General features: G+C 39.0%; 1 protein-coding gene across 3 annotated transcripts in view; it reads left to right on the forward strand.

Moving 5' to 3' along the window:
* Nucleotides 1-16,706, forward strand: part of ASB3 (ankyrin repeat and SOCS box containing 3) — a 95,288-nt gene that overhangs the window by 71,900 nt on the left and 6,682 nt on the right. For all 3 annotated transcript variants that reach the window (XM_060169965.1, XM_060169966.1, XM_060169964.1), the window contains 2 exons: nt 292-549; nt 5,574-5,707. In XM_060169965.1, the coding sequence (XP_060025948.1) occupies nt 292-549; nt 5,574-5,707 (392 nt within the window). The remainder of the gene's footprint in view (nt 1-291; nt 550-5,573; nt 5,708-16,706) is intronic.

Below are 16,706 nucleotides of genomic sequence, written 5' to 3' on the forward strand. Positions count from 1 at the left end.
AAAACCATGCAGAATGGTGTAAATTAAAAAGTAAAACCCTCCCTTTCCTCTGGTCCACTAGTCTCAATCCACTAGACATGTAAAAATCATCCACTATCCCATTTGCTATTCTTATTTTCCAGTTGTAACTACTGTTAACTTTGTAAGAATTATTTTTTTAATGTGAAAATCTAACTTCTCTTCTCTTCCCTTCCCTTCTTTTTCCTTCCTCCCTCCCTTCCTCTTTCCTTCCTTCCTCCCTCCCTCCCTCCCTTCCTTCCTTCCTTCCTTTCTTTCTTTTTTGTGGTGGAGCTGTGACTTCTTTGGAATTGTGAATATTCTTTTGAAATATGGAGCTCAGCTAAATGAACTTCATTTGGCATACTGCCTGAAGTATGAGAGGTTTTCAGTATTTCGCTACTTTTTGAAGAAATGTTGCCCATTGACATCATGGAGCCACATATCTGAATTTATAAGTCATGCAGTTAAAGCACAGACAAAATATAAAGAATGGTTGCCATCTCTGCTGCTTGCTGGATTTGACCCACTGAATCTCCTCTGCAGTACTTGGTAAGAAATCCTACCGTGTGGACTTTACTCTTTTTGCGTGAGTGTACTACCTTTAATTTCCCCCAATTTCTTGAGATCCCTATGTTGGGAGGAGGTTGTTATTGTGTGTGTTTTGACTGTGATGTTTGGGTTGGGGTGAAGGAATTGGGGGGGCTGCTAATGGTGAGATTGAGTGTAAGGATAGAGTCCTGGAAAAAAGTCAGAGGTGGCTGGAAGGGAGTAGAAAGGAATGGGTGCCAGTGAACCCTCCTGAGAGGGTTATTTCTTCTACTTAGGCCATCCCTCACGCTGCTCTTAAAATGTCTGTGACAGAATGGTTGTAGCTGCTTTGGAGATTTCTAGCATCCCTTAGTCAAGTAGATTGAATACTCCTATCCTATAGCAACTTGTCTACTTGAACTTAGTCTCCCTCAATAAATACTGATTTCTGAAGTAGCTGAGTAAATAACTCTTTACCTCAAGTGGTTTCTCAGAAGGGCATCCCCTATGAGTGATTATATGAAAGTTGAGTCAGAAATTTTCTAGGACAAAAGGATAAAAACTGTTTTACCAACCTTTTCAAGAGTTATGTGTCTAGATGGACCAAGAAGGTAATTGTAGCGGTGAGAGAACTCTTTTGGCCTGATAATTCGAGTCAAATGAGGAAATAGAATAAAAGTCTCTAGGAATATAAAGAGCATAAAAATTAAATGTATTTTATGAAATTTCAATGAAACATCTAGAAGATTTCTTTTTTGTGCTTCAAAAATTACCATTTACCAAAATAATGTTTAGACAAATACTGAGATTTTGGATTTCAGCAGAAGAGTGCTCTGATATTTTGTTATTTAAATTTTGCTTTTCAAAAGAGGTCCTCTTTGGTATTCATGCAGGCAACACTAGTGGTTCCTACTTGTAAATTTTGTTTGCATTTCTGGGACTCCATCTTCTGCCTGGTGGCTTCTCCATCTGTAAGTGAAGAACATATCTTTGTTTGGCAGGATCCCAGTATCTCACCTTTTTATTATGTCTGCCATAATATAGAATTCAAGAATTTTCACTAAGCAGAGGTTTTATGCTTAGGACTATCATCCCTTTCTGATACTAAATGTTTCAGATATGTGGCTTGTGAGGAAAAACTGCTTTCTGGTAGGTGGTTTGAAGAATATAGAAGTAAAGCAAAGTTTAGATACATGTTCTGATCTCCACTTTACTTTTTGTTTATAGTTTCCAGTGGTTTGAGTACCCGATTGTATTTACTTCTGTCTCCAGCAGCTGATTAATACATAGTTATCTGTCAAATCACTCACTGTTGCAATTCCCTCTGTACCATTTCAATAAAATTTTACAAAAATCCATTGTATTTTGTAGATAATTGAATGAGATTTAAAAATTATTGACAATTCATTGAGAAATCTAATTTTTAAAAGTTATTTGTGCATGTTTACTTGTCCTAACAAATCCCCTTTTACATGTGCACACACACACATACACTCAGTACTGAGATAGAAACGCTCACTAATGAATGCTATATCTAGCTATTAACAAAGCTATTTAAATACCCTTAACTTTTTACTTAGTGAATTTTATTGTCGTGTCTGGGCTCCTGACAGCTAACAGCAGTTACCCCTCACCGTTCTAGGATTCACTCCCCAAAATGCTACTGTAAATCCAACCAACACGTTAGATAGCTGTGGGCAGTTCTGACAGTGTGTTTCCTTTCCTCTGTCACTTCACTTAGTGCTTATTCCCAAGGCACCCACTTTCTTCTCAGCCATGCTTCTTGTGTTTTTCTACTGAAGATACTAACTCGACTCCATATTACTTGCCCATTACTTTCAGCCTTCATGCTCCATTCTGGTTTCTAGTTTATTTCTTTAACCAACACTTAAAATATTGCCTGATACACAGTAGGTACTATTTTAAGTTCTTTTTTTTTTTTGCGGTACGTGGGCCTCTCACTGTTGTGGCCTCTCCCGTTGCGAAGCACAGGCTCTGGACGCGCAGGCTCAGTGGCCGTGGCTCACAGACCCAGCTGCTCCGCGTCATGTGGGATCTTTCCAGACCGGAGCACGAACCCGTGTCCCCTGCATCAGCAGGCGGACTCTAAACCACTGTGCCACCAGGGAAGTCCTATTTTAAATTTTTTACTATTAGCTCATTTAATATAAAACATAGTAGATACCATTATCCATATTTTATAGAGGAGGGAATTGAGGCACAAAGTATTTAACATACTTGCCCAAGCTCACACAGCTAGTTAGTGCGAGAGCTTAGGTTTGGACTCAGGCTGTCTAATAGTGTAACTCATGTCTGTCTTTGTAACCCCTGTGCTATGCTGCCTTAGCCCTGTGTATCCCCAGGGATATGGTAGTTTTTATCACTTAATTTTAGGGATTCACTTAATCCCTTGCCTAACCTAGGGGGATCTGGGCCAACTTTTCTTGCTCTTTCCTACTCCTAAATTAGGAAGAACCTATTCAGGGAAAAAATTAAATGTATCTTCTTTTCCTTTCCTCCTCAGACAACTACATAGACTGCTGGAAGGAAAGGGAATTTGCTTTATCCTCCCAAAAGGCTTTGTAAAATATACTCTCCCATCCATAGTTCTTATACAGGGTTCCCTTCCCCCCATGTGACTAGCCCATTTGAGAATTTTTGTGGTAATAAGCCACTGGGTTTGTGTTATATTTATTGGATGTATTAGGATAGAAAAGAGTTAATAAACCGTAAACTACAAATTATTTTGTAGTAAATTGTAAAACTTCAGCTATTTGAATTGAGAATGCCAGTTGCATACATTTTACTCTGAAGGAGTAACTTTAGTCACTTTATATTCATTAGAAAAAATACGATGGAAAATTTCACTTTAGCAATAAAAATGCTTAACATGGTCAAATTTTTGCTTACTGATCTTTTATTGAATGAATAACGCAAGTGTTTACGCTGAATGTGATGAATGTTTTGCTTTCTTTGATCAAATTTACATTCAAAGAGCTGTTATAAAATAATTATCCCATAAAAACGTCAATATGTTGTTAAAGTGGATTTTGGTTATATCTTATTTATATAACATATAAGTCTGTTGCTTAATCTTTGTCATGTAAATTATAAATGTCTTTCCTAGGTATTGGTTGTCTTAAACAGTCTTTAAAGATGTATCTGGCTGAATAATTGCCTGTCACAATATAATCTGCAGAGTTGAAATATTTTTTCAGCTTTAAATGCAAGACTAGGTTTCCCTCACACCCCCAATGCAGTAGATGAATGATAGAAAGTAAATGTCATCTGTGCATTTAGTTGATTAACTGTCACAGGTTTATGATTTTACAACTGCTTTGTACAACGTAACAGTCAATGTAGTACAGTAACAATACATTTTCAGTGCCATTATCAGCATTGGTAAAATAAACTCAACATTATATTAACTAAAGCTGTGTAAATAGATTTATTTCTTATGTGTGTGTTTAGATAACTGCACAAAAATGACTTTGTTTTTGGCCACAGTGAGACAGCACATTAAGGTAGAAAAATGAAACCATTAAAAAAGAAACTAGCAACCAGAACCAAGTAACCTTTGGTGTGGGGTTCCTAGAAAGTGAAGGAGGTTGTTTGCATTTGAATATATTTTATCATTTCACTTATTCTCAGTATTTTCTGATAAATCGTGACTTCACTGAGAGCTTTGTGAGAAGTAAAATGTTTCCCAAGGCATTTGTGCTACAGTTTAAGTTCTTCCTTATATAAGTTTGCATATTAGAGAATTAAGATTTTAGGAAATAATTTTCATACTCTCTAATCAGTCATTTCAAGGATACTTTGACCCTGAATTACGAGAAATAAGTTGTCTTTGAGATGACAGGTTTAGAGTATTATTCAGTTTCTTTACTTCTATTTTTCCCTTATTTTGTCCTTGCTCAGTAATGTCTCCAAAAAAGTGACCTTGAAAAGAATTCCTGTTTTTGAAGTAATCACCAGAGACCCTAATGATTTTATTTTTCGTCAAACAATGTGATGGTAGGGGAGTATCTAGTTGAGTACAAAATAAGTATCTTATTAGAATTTAGAGTTCTCCTTAAGCTTTGACTAAATTTCATGTGTACAATGTTATAAAGCCCACTGAAAATGTAATACTGAAAATTTCAAACCAGTTCTAGTAATATCAAATATTTATATAACATTTTATAGTTTTAAAAGTCTGTTTACTATATTGTCTCCATTATTTTCATGAATAGTCCCCTAAAATAGGTAGGTTAAGTGTTATTCTCATTTTAGAGACCAGGATCGAGGGCTTAGGTGATGTTAGAAATCAGAGCTTTTCTTGGGTCAGTGCTCTTTCTATTAGGATTCAAGTGCTTATAAAATTTGGGAAGTCTCTTTTGGGTGGGTTGGTAGGAAATATGACATTATTTTTAAAAAATAGAAGGAGAACTGCTTGTCTTCAACAACTTCTTTCAGTTCTTAAAGACAACTTATTCTGATATGTCCTTTAGAGCCGTCTCTACAATATAATGGGAAAGGTTCTTATAGGAGAACAGTTGTAGTACATCTCTGAGAGCTGGTCAGAAACAAGCCATCTCTCTCATGCACTCAGTTTAGGGACAGCTTTGGGTGTTTGGGCTTTATCCTTTCAGAACTGTTAAATTATGAGTCTGTGAGGATGACCAATCTAGATTTGGCAAGATGGTCCATTTGGGAGGAAATAATGGCAAATCCACTAATGACAGTGACACTGAATCTGTCTTTTCTTACCACTGCTGCTGGGGAATGGGAAGGAAAATTCCTACCCTCTGTAAGAGTAGAAACTCCTTTTGTCATCCATTGGACAACAACATGCACAGTCACTTGAGTTTCCTGTAGCAACTATAGCTGATTTTTCATGTCCACTGAACTTGCCTCTAGTTTCATGAATATTTTCTATGCTGCAGTTCTTTGTCTGCCTTCCATATCAAGATGTTGTAAGAATAGGTTATGTGGTGTTTGTTTTCAGGGTGAACCTTGGTGTATTTTGCGTCTAATTTTGTGTTAATATCTTGCCAATATAGGATTGACTCAATCAGCGATGACATCCTTATCTTCACTTTGGAGTTTACTAATTGGAGGAGGCTTCCTCCAGCTGTTGAAAAGATGCTCTCTGCTCGTGCCTCAAACTCCTCTTGGACTCTACAGCAACATATTGGTAAGAAAGCACAATGTTCGGGCTTCCCTGGTGGCGCAGTGGTTGAGAGTCCGCCTGCCGATGCAGGGGACACGGGTTCGTGCCCCGGTCTGGGAAGATCCCACATGCCGCGGAGCGGCTGTGCCCGTGAGCCATGGCCGCAGGGCCTGCGTGTCCGGAGCCTGTTGCTCCGCAACGGGAGAGGCCACAGCAGTGAGAGGCCTGCGTACCGCAAAAAAAAAAAGAAAGCACAATTTTCAAATACACTTCACTACCTTTTCTTTTCTTCCTTACTTAGCTATGTTGTAATTTTAAGTGATAAGAGTCATTGGAGAACATATATTAAATTGGGCGTCATTTGCATTTTCTTTTTTTAAAAATCTATTTATTTTTGGCTGCGTTGGGTCTTCGTTGCTACACACAGGCTTTCTGTAGTTGCGGTGAGCAGGGGCTACTCTTTTTTTTTTTTTTGCAGTACGCGGGCCTCTCACTGCTGTGGCCTCTCGCGTTGCGGAGCACAGGCTCCGAACGCGCAGGCTCTGGACGCGCAGGCGCAGCGGCCATGGTTCACGGGCCCAGCCGCTCCGCGGCATGTGGGATCATCCCGGACCAGGGCACAGACCCGTGTCCCCTGCATCGGCAGGCGGACTCTCAACCACTGCGCCATCAGGGAAGCCCAGGGGCTACTCTTCACTGTAGTGTGTGGGCTTCTCATCATGGTGGCTTCTCTTGTTGCAGAGCATGGGCTCTAGGCGCTCAGGCTTCAGTAGTTGTGGCACGCGGGCTCAATAGTTGTGGCACACGGGCTTAGTTGCTCTGCGGCATGTGGGACCTTCCCAGACCAGGGCTCGAATGCGTGTCCCCTGCATTGGAAGGCGGATTCTTAACCACTGCGCCACCAGGGAAGTCCCCTGCATTTTCTTTATGTGGGGAAAGGATGGGACTGTAAGGGAGGTCATAGTAATTTCCTTCAACACAAATCATATCTTGATTTATAAGTTTAGCCCTAAGGAGCGTGTAAAGAATAGCAGGTGTTTACTGATATATTAATGATATCCTTTTATTTTTTAGTAAGGGTTACGCAAACAAAATTGAGTCCTAAAAATCTTGTTAGTGAATATTTAATTTGTGGTTAGAAAAATGCTAAATGAATTTTCCTCTTTGGAGTGTGTGTTGATTTGTGTTCTCTATAGTATTTATCATCTCTAAAAGGAAGTATCACCATTCTTTATCATTATCTTTTCTTACTGAATGTATGCCAGTGTGTTGGTAAGATATAACTGTGGAGGTGAGCTGGGTGGAAATTCTGTGAATTGATTGATATTTTAAATTACTATTTTAAATTATCAGTTTACCCTCGCTTTAAAGAAAAGTTTTTAAGCTAGTTAGAAAAAATAAAGAGGGTACAGTAGAAGATTTTACACAAGGAAACCAGATTAAACTAAACTTAATATATGCACAGTTTCTATTTACTTAATATATGCAGTTTCTGTTTACTTATTCAGATTTATTTTAATCTATTTTGTTAACCAGATTATGTCTTAAGTTGGGAAAATTATTTCTTCACTGCTATTTTTACATGAAATGTGACTCTTCGTAAAACATATTGAATAGGTTTTTAACAAGTGAACTTACACATATGTAGAAATGTCTTCTAATTTCTTGGAAGATTACATTTAAGTAAATATTCTCAATCAAAAAAAGACATTCAGGAAAATATGCTCTTGAACTGAGGTGTATTCAAACTGTCAGTGAGGTTTCTTGTTGAAGAAGAAGTATAATCTGGAAGTCTCTGAGCCTTCCAGAACAGAATTTCTTTAATGATAATGTTAGAAAACTCACATGCATGTGAGAATTGCATCTGCTTTTGCTAATTATGTATGTGCAGTGGCAGGAAGTATCTATTTCTTAATTGATAGAATATGGGGCAATGGATTTGGGAACAAAAAGTCAGAAAGAAGGAGAATATGCCAAATGGGAAGATTATTGCAACCTATCAATTAGTAAAGATATGTGAGAGTTTACCTTAAAGACTCTAACATATGGCAAGTTTGTCCAGATGAAGGTAAGAATTGTGCATGAGTACATTATCCTGCAGTAGACTAAATCCATCAAGGGCTTCTTGTTTAATTAGGCACTAGGTAGAGCTTGTGTAGGAGGATAATCATCATCTCTTAAGAGGATTTTATTTTGGCTGACAAAAGCCTTTTTCAAAGGTGTTAATGTAGCTAATGCTTTTCTGGTCTATTTCTCTTGCCAAGGCCTCTTTTCTTGGTTCCAGTCCCATATATCCAACTGACTTTTGGACATCTCCACTTGGTGTCCCACATTCTGACATATCCAAATTTGAATTTATCATTTTTCCTACAAATCCTGGTGTTCCTTCTGTTTCCTGGTTCAGGATGTGAGGTGGTTTGGGAGTGCTGTTTACCAAGAAAGTGAGTTATCCCTGGCAGCTCTTTGTTATTTGTTTCATCCATAGTGGAGGTTTCAACAGGGGTGATTTTGCCCCCCCACAGGGGATATTTTGGTTGTCACAATTGGTAGGGGTGCTATTGCCATCTAGGGGATAGAGGCCAGGGAAGTTCTGCTAAATATGCTACAGTGCACACGACAGCCCCCCAAAGCAAAGAGTTATCTGGCCCGAATGTCACTAGTGCCCAGGTTGAGAAACCCTGATCCACCTTGACTCTTGCGTTGTCCAGTGTTACAAAGGCCTTTTATTCCTATACCAGGAAGACTTTTTAACCCTGTTCTTATTGCAAACTACTTAGGAAACACTTGTGTTCTTCCTCTTAGTTATATAGGTTTCTCAGAATATTCTTCAGTGGTTCCTCTTCTGCAGGTAATGGGAGCCATTACAGTGCTAGATTTTAGTAAGGCTGGAAAGAAAAGATATGCCCATCTACTCAGTTGCCCAAGTTTCAAATGGGATTGTGATTCTCTTCCTTTCTGTAGTTCAAGGCTGTCTTGATGGTACCCAGCTCCCCTTTTTTCTTCAATTTTTAGGATATTCAGTTTCCGTGTGTTGGTCATCTGTACTCTCCCCTCCTATATTTGGATTTTGAGGTGAGGATTTCTAGTAAGCAGAAGCATGACCAGGGTTTTAATACCAATGGAAGTGAGCACAGCAAAACAATTCTTTGATTACCTCTCTACATGTATGGCAGTCTTGCTTTCACCTCACTTTCTGCAGTAACTTATCATGGTATTAAAAACTGCCTTATGAATATATTTCTTTTTTTTTTTTTTTTTTTTTTTTTTTTTTGCGGTACGCGAGCCTCTCACTGCTGTGGCCCCTCCCGCCGCGGAGCACAGGCTCCGGACGCGCAGGCCCAGCGGCCATGGCTCACGGGCCCAGCCGCTCCGCGGCACGTGGGATCCTCCCAGACCAGGGCACGAACCCGCGCCCCCTGCATCGGCAGGCGGACTCTAAACCACCGCGCCACCAGGGAAGCCCTCAATATATTTCTTTAAATATTTTGGAAAAGATGCTTCTTGTGGCTCTGCCACTATTTGTAAGCCCCTAGATAATTTCAGCTCCCTAGCTTCTTTAGGTATACCATTATCTATCCCAAGGGAAAGATTTTCTCCATTCTTTTCTTAAGCCCTTTTCAAGTCTTGGAGATGCCTTATACTCGCTCAAAATTCTGCTTTCCTCTCCCTTTTCCTCCTTAAGGGAACAGCAGCTTGCCCTTATAAATAAAAAAGACAACCAGTCTTGCTGCTCATCTTTTAATCATTAAGTCAGATTTGTCTTCAAAAGTTCTTTTGCTTTAGGAAGGAAATGTATACCAGGTAAAATTTACTGACTGGTTGCAGTTAACAATTTTTTGATCACGTGCCTATATATACTTCTTAGAAACATCAGTTTAACTGCACATAGCAATAGACTTCTTAATCAAAAAATTTGCCAGCCCCTGCCCAACTGACCAAGATCAAGTCTAGGTAATTAATTATGTTCTTGTGGATAAAAGCACTTGGCTTTAGTTTATCCTGAACCTTTAATGATCAAATATGAACAATTCTATCCAGAGAATTACATGTATCTGGATCGTACAAAGGATCCTGTAATGGCTCCTTGAAACTCTCTTGATCTATTCATTTCAGTGTTCCTCTGCTTTGTTCTAAACAGGATTTAAAACAGTTTATACATATAGATTATCACAAAACAGTAAAACAGAAGTTAAAGGTGAAAGCAGGGACTTCCCTGGTGGTCCAGTGGTAAAGAATCCTCCTTCCAATGCAGGGGACGCTGGTTCGAACCCTGGTTGGGGAGCTAAGATCCCACATGCCGCGGGGCAACTAAGCCCACGTGCCACAACTGCTGAGCCTGTACGCCTCAACTAGAGAGCCCTTGTGTCACAAACAACAGAGCCCACGTGCTCTGGAGCCCGTGCGTAACAACTAGAGAGAGAAAAAACCTGCATGCCACAACTAGAGAGAAGCCTGCACGCTGCATTGAAGAGCCTGAGCGCTGCAACAAAAGATCATATGTGCCACAACAAAGACCTGACGCAGCCAAAAATTAAAAAATAATTAATTAATTGAATATTTTTTTTAAAAAGTGGAAGCAGAAGAAAAATATGGAGTCAGGGAAAGCTTATCATGGTAATCTGAAACTTGTCTATGGATACTCTGCAAATTTGGCTCTGACTGAACTCTCTAGTTCTTGACACTAGGTTACAGAGTTCATAAGATAAAAAACTCATTGCTCAGAAGTACAGATATTCTTGGATGTTGTGATGGACAGTTTCCTAGGCAACATCTTGGTAGCCATGGCTTCTTGGAATTTTATGTTACCAGTCTTCAGTGTGGACTGTTGCTGTCATACCAAGATATAATTCAGTAAAAGTAGTTCTTAAGTGGGCCCTGGTTCTCAGGTCTCTGTTGCTCTGACTTGACCAGGGCTAGATTTATAATATCTGGAGGGATGGATGACCTGTGTGCACTTTTGAGCAGTTCTCTCTAAATATTGTAACACTCCACTCAATTTTTAATAAGCAGTAGTGAGCAGTGAGTTCAAAATTAGACTACCTAAGAAGTATCAGAGTGTAGCTATTTTGTCTTGCAGATTGAGTTGAGAACACATTTTTAAGAGACAGTTGATCTCTCTCTCTTTTTTTTTTTTTTGTGGTACACGGGCCTCTCACTGTTGTGGCCTCTCCCATTGCCGAGCACAGGCTCTGGACACGCAGGCCCAGCGGCCATGGCTCATGGGCCCAGCCACTCTGCGGCATGTGGGATCCTCCCGGACCACGAACCCGTGTCCCCTGCATCGGCAGGCGGACTCCCAACCACTGCGCCACCAGGGAAGCCCGAGACAGTTGATCTTAAAAGCAGAGGTAAAGGGCTCCCTGGTGGTGCAGTAGTTAAGAATCCGCCTGCCAATGTGGGGGACACGGGTTTGAGCCCTGGTCTGGGAAGATCCCTCATGCCGCGGAGCAACTAAGCCCATGTGCCACACAACTACTGAGCCTGCACTCTAGAGCCTGTGAGCCACAACTACTGAGCCCGTGTGCCACAACTACTGAAGCCCATGTGCCTAAATCCTGTGTTCTGCAACAAGAGAAGCCACCGCAATGAGAAGCCTGTGCACCGCAACAAAGAGTAGCCCCTGCTCGCCACAACTAGGGAATGCCTACGTACAGCAACAAAGACCCAGCGCAGCCAAAAAAAAAAAAACCTCGTTAGTAATTACCTTTCATCTTTAAAAATTGAGCATGTGACCTTCTATTTGTAGAGTAGGAAACTTTGACCTTCCAGATACTAGCCATGTTATGGCTTAAGCGAATCATGCCTTGATTAACAGTGTTCTGCAGGCTGCCCTTATTACTGGATTTAAGAGCCAAGCTTTTTTTTTTTTAAGAGAAATTTATAGTTAACTTAAAATTTTAGTAAGGTTTCATCTTCCCATTTATAATTTTATAATTTTAGCTTCACACAGCCTCTTATAAATCCAAGTGGTGGATTTTATTTTTTGTTTGTGTCTGTGTGTATGTGGTGGGGAAATCCTTACTAAACTAGGTACCAATGAGTTGTATCCACATTTGCTGGGACATTTTGCTGGTAAAACTACTTTTATTTTGTCAGCAATCTATTGATAAGCTAAGAGAGGAGAAAGTGTTGCTCTAGAGCAATTAAAACAATTTTTTTAAGTGTCTTAGGTATTGGGTCACCAATATTATTTGAAAGCCCATTTTACTCTTTCCATATATGTACATTAGATATGTGTGCTGGCAGACCCCTGGGACAGCTATATCCTAATTAAAAGAAAATTATTTTCCATATCCCAAATATTTATTTTAGGGATATGGAAAGTTAGGACAGAAGCTTTGGAATATTTATTTTAGGGATATATATTTTAGGGATATGGAAAGTTAGGACAGATATGGCAGTTAGGACAGAAGCTTTAATTTTTGATAGCTTGTTCATTTGAGAACTTTTAAGCACTCATCTGTAATTTTAGTTAGTTCCAAATGTGGACCATAAGCAGAAGTCGTTAGTGAAGAGAATCTATCATGTAAATATTTCTGTAGGTGGGCATTTACAAATCTAGCTGTTTATATTCATTAATTCCTTAGTAAGTGGGTTCTTTAATTATGTGTCAACTATGTATCAGATACTGATTTAGAATCTGTGAGTGAAAAATAAACAGTTCTCTAGTGCAATGGCTAAAAAGGAATGATGCAGGGTTATGGCAGAATTTTCTTTTTCTTTTTAAGGTGAGAGAGGCCTGAACATGTTTTATAAATTAAAGGGTCTCAGTTTGTTTAAGGAAAACATTAAAGATATGGAGATAAAAGCAATAGTTTATATAATAAGATTTCAGATAAGCCGGAGGGAGGATTAGCCTCAAATAGGCCCCTTCTTTTGAGAATAAGAGAGATGAGGGTGGGGTGGATGTAGATAAGTTTATAGTTTGAGTATTAGGAACTCAGAGAAAGAGAGCCTAGAAGATCTCCTATTTTTACTTAGGAGTAGGAGGTAAAATCTTGCTAAAAAGGAAACTGAAGTGAGAGTTTGGTAGCAGAGACTTGATTTAGAATGCTTGTTGTGGCAAACTGGGAACCAGTGAAAGAGATTTGCTGAGCAACACTGAGGGCCCAAGTGGAGGTTGGAAGTGGTATAGTTCATTCATATGGTTATATGGTAATTTTTTCCCAGCATTGCTTTACTTTCTCTGTATTGGAAAGAAGGAAAGTGGTTAGATTGATCCGGGGGTTGTCAGAGCAGGTACAGAAGAATTGAGGATGATAAAATAAAATAGCATCAGTGATGGGCCCATGAACGCCAAATAAGAAAAGAAATGAGAAAGGAAAGGGACCTGATAAACCAGACGGCAGGAGGAGTTGGGACCCGAGCTCTCAATGATATTAACGATCAGGTGTAGTGGTAGTAAGAGAGAGCACACTCTGGAAGGATAGTAAGTGGTGTATGTTGGAATTTAAAGACAGAAAAATGTGGGTCTGAAGGTGGTGCAGAAGAACTGTGAGAATGCTAAAATTGCCACTTAGACTTTATGATAAGTGTGACAAGGTGTGGAAGAATGAGAAAATTATATCTTAGAAATTGGTCAAGGAAGTAATTTTGGGGGGAGGATCAGGCTTCTGTGAGGACAAGAGGTGAAGAGAGTGTTCTGGACAGTGTTCTAGATGAAGGCAGATTTGTTTATGATAGAATATAGGGGTTCCTGAGAACTTTATGGAAAGGTATTCGAGGGACTTAAAATTTACTTTATAATATTGAACTTAATTTTTTCTTATTGTCTCAGACTGCTGTGTTATATTATAGTTCCCTAAACAAGTTAGGGAAATGAAGAATGGATTTTTATTTTCTGAGAGATCCTGAGACCATGATTCATTCTTTCATTTGATTACCACAGGAAAATGCTTAGGCTAGATGATTTTACTTAATTTTCAAGTATTCCAGGCTCCAGAGAGAGGCATCCTAAAGGTGGGAGAGAGGAAGATGAAATTGCTTATCATTGATTAAGTTCCCTTTCACTTTATCTTTTCTCTAATAGTGAGGTAGTTGTACAAATTGAGCTTTCATCTTTTTTTTTTCCACTTAGCACACATGGCCGAGTGCCTTGTACCTACATAGCTATATGGGTTAGGTTTGCACTTCCCAAAGTGGGTGACCTGGCACCCATACTTCTGGTGTACCTTAATGAATTGTAGTTCATGTTTGACTGTTCAGTGGACCTGTGATTACATCATCTAGTTTTAACCTAACCAATTCTCAAAAATTGGTCAAGCGGCTTAAAAAGATTCCTGCAAAAATAACATGTTATGTGGATGATACTAAAGGTACCAATACAAGTGAACCAACAAAATAATCATAGAGCTACACTCCTATTTTTTTTTTTTTTTTTTTTTTTGCGGTACATGGGCCTCTCCCTGTTGTGGCCTCTCCCGTTGCGGAGCACAGGCTCTGGACGCGCAGGCTCAGCGTCCATGGCTCACGGGCCTAGCCACTCTGCGGCATGTGGGATCTTCCAGGACCAGGGCACGAACCCGTGTCCCCTGCTTCAGCAGGCAGACTCTCAACCACTGCGCCACCAGGGAAGCCCTTTTTTTTTTTTAATTTAATTTATTTATTTTTGGCTGCATTGGGTCTTTATTGCTGCATGCACGCTTTCTCTAGCTGTGGTGAGTGGGGGCTACTCTTCGTTACAGTGCACTGGCTTCTCATTGCAGTGGCTTCTCTTGTTGCAGAGCACGAGCTCTAGGGTGCACGGGCTTCAGTAGTTGTGGCACATGGGCTCAATAGTTGTGGCTCATGTGCTCTTAGAGCACAGGCTCAGTAGTTGTGGCGCATGGGCTTAGTTACTCCGCGGCAAGTGGGATCTTCCCAGACTAGGGCTCAAATACGTGTCCCCTGCATTGGCAGGCGGATTCTTAACCACTGCACCACCAGGGAAGCCCTACACTCCTATTTTTATCAGATAGTCATGTCATATGATAAAAAAGCTGACCACCCAATCTGAGCTGACGAGAAGTTCAAAAGTATCAAGAAAAATATTTAAAATATGGTTCACCTTAAAAAAATAAAATAAAATATGGTTCACCTCCACTAATGTTAACAGTGAGCCTTGATGTTAGTATGTAGTGTGCATTGAGATATTAGGTAATGAAAATATCATAATCAGCAAGACACTCTAAGCATCCAGAACATAAAGACAAACCCTGTGATTTTTTCATCAATATTTAAGTCTTATGTTGCTCAGTCCATTATTTTTATAAAGTATACTAAACATAATGACAGATGCTTAGAGCTCCTTTTAAATTTGCTTATTCAATAGTGAAAAGACAAAAAGTTACATACCGTTGGGGAAATGCATGTTCTTGCTGCCACAGTAAAACAGACTGAAATAATATGAGGACAAAGTAAAATGCATTTCTTATTAGCAAATATTGTCAAAAGGAGCATAGAAAACATCGCTAAAGAGTTAAAAGAATAAAAATATAACCTTGCAAGTAGGAAGGATGGTATACTAAATTGGAAGAAGGTATATAATATTTATAACATGTCTCAGCTTAGGGTTGTTTTAAGATTATGTTTCAGTAAGAAAATATAAATAATGTTACTTTTCTGAGAGCCACTAAAGGAAATATGCACCAGAAAGAATATATTTGCAACAGTAATGACTTATTTAATAGAAAAATGTTTTTTGGAAAAGCTGTGTAAGACTGCTGATGGAGTGGCTTACTTTTCTGTAAATGTGAGGAAATGGAGACAACATCACACATGAAAGGAGTTTATTGCATCATTAATAGTCAGGCTAATACAGGAAAGGAGTTGAAACCAGAATTGCATGACGTAATACTGTTGTGAATAATTTTATAAAAACATGACCTTTAAAATATATATATGCTTAGTGAAATAAACCATTACAGAAGGACAAAAAAAAAAAGAAGAAAATAAAATATGTATAGGGGCTTCCCAGGTGGCGCAGTGGTTGAGAGTCCGTCTGCCGATGCAGGGGACACGGGTTCGTGCCCTGCTCCGGGAAGATCCCACATGGCGCGCAGCGGCTGGGCCCGTGGGCCATGGCTGCTGAGCCTGCGTGTCCGGAGCCTGTGCTCCGCAACGGGAGAGGCCACAACAGTGAGAGGCCCGCGTACCGCAAAAAAAAAAAAAAAAAAAAAATATATATATATAGTCTTTGTAGTACTTTATGATGAGATGGGAGTGACCATGATTATTGTTTATACATGCAGAGGTTTGGTCTTTATCTTGTGACAATATAAAAAAGAATCCTTGAACTTAACACTGAATTATGTACTTTTCTTTTGCAAAAATAATACTGTTCCAATTTTCTTAACCTTTTTTTTTCTTGGTAATAAATAGCTATGAATAGTATGAAACCTAGTACATATTTTCTAAAATTCTGTTGATTTAAGGTAAAAATGATATTTTAACTGAGTGAGAAAGCAAACTACTTTCTGAAAGAAACTTTGCTACGGGGAGATGATTTCAAAAACAGATGCTGGGAAATATTTCTATTGTTATGTGATTTTCTTGCCAAAAACAATGTGCATCACCTAGAAAGACTCTTGTATTGACACACTTAAAATACTTGGAAACAGTTTCCTTAGATTTTGAATGCATTTAATAAAAATGTGAAAAAATGAAACTTTGTAATTAGCTTGTAAACTGATACCAGGAAAAATAGAAATTTACCAGTTGAATTTTGATAAAAGTTTTGCATAATTGCTAGATGAGATAAGTTAGTATCCTGATTAGTTCAGCTAAGCCACAAGGTACTCCTCCTGTTTGAATCTACATGGTTTTTGTAAGATATTTTTTTAACTACATCAGTAGATTGGACCTAGAACCAAATCTTGGACTTGCCACGTCACTACAAATGAAATTAGTGAACCTTAGTCACCTTGCTTTTGTTAAAATATTATTATTAACATATTTAGCAAAAGTAAAAAGGGTTTTATACCATTAATAGATAAATGAAGTTATTTTAAATATGTACCTTATTTCATTTTAGCTTATTCTTCTA

Source organism: Lagenorhynchus albirostris, chromosome 13, assembly GCF_949774975.1.
Source record: "Lagenorhynchus albirostris chromosome 13, mLagAlb1.1, whole genome shotgun sequence".
In the NCBI taxonomy this organism is placed as follows: Eukaryota; Metazoa; Chordata; class Mammalia; order Artiodactyla; family Delphinidae; genus Lagenorhynchus; species Lagenorhynchus albirostris.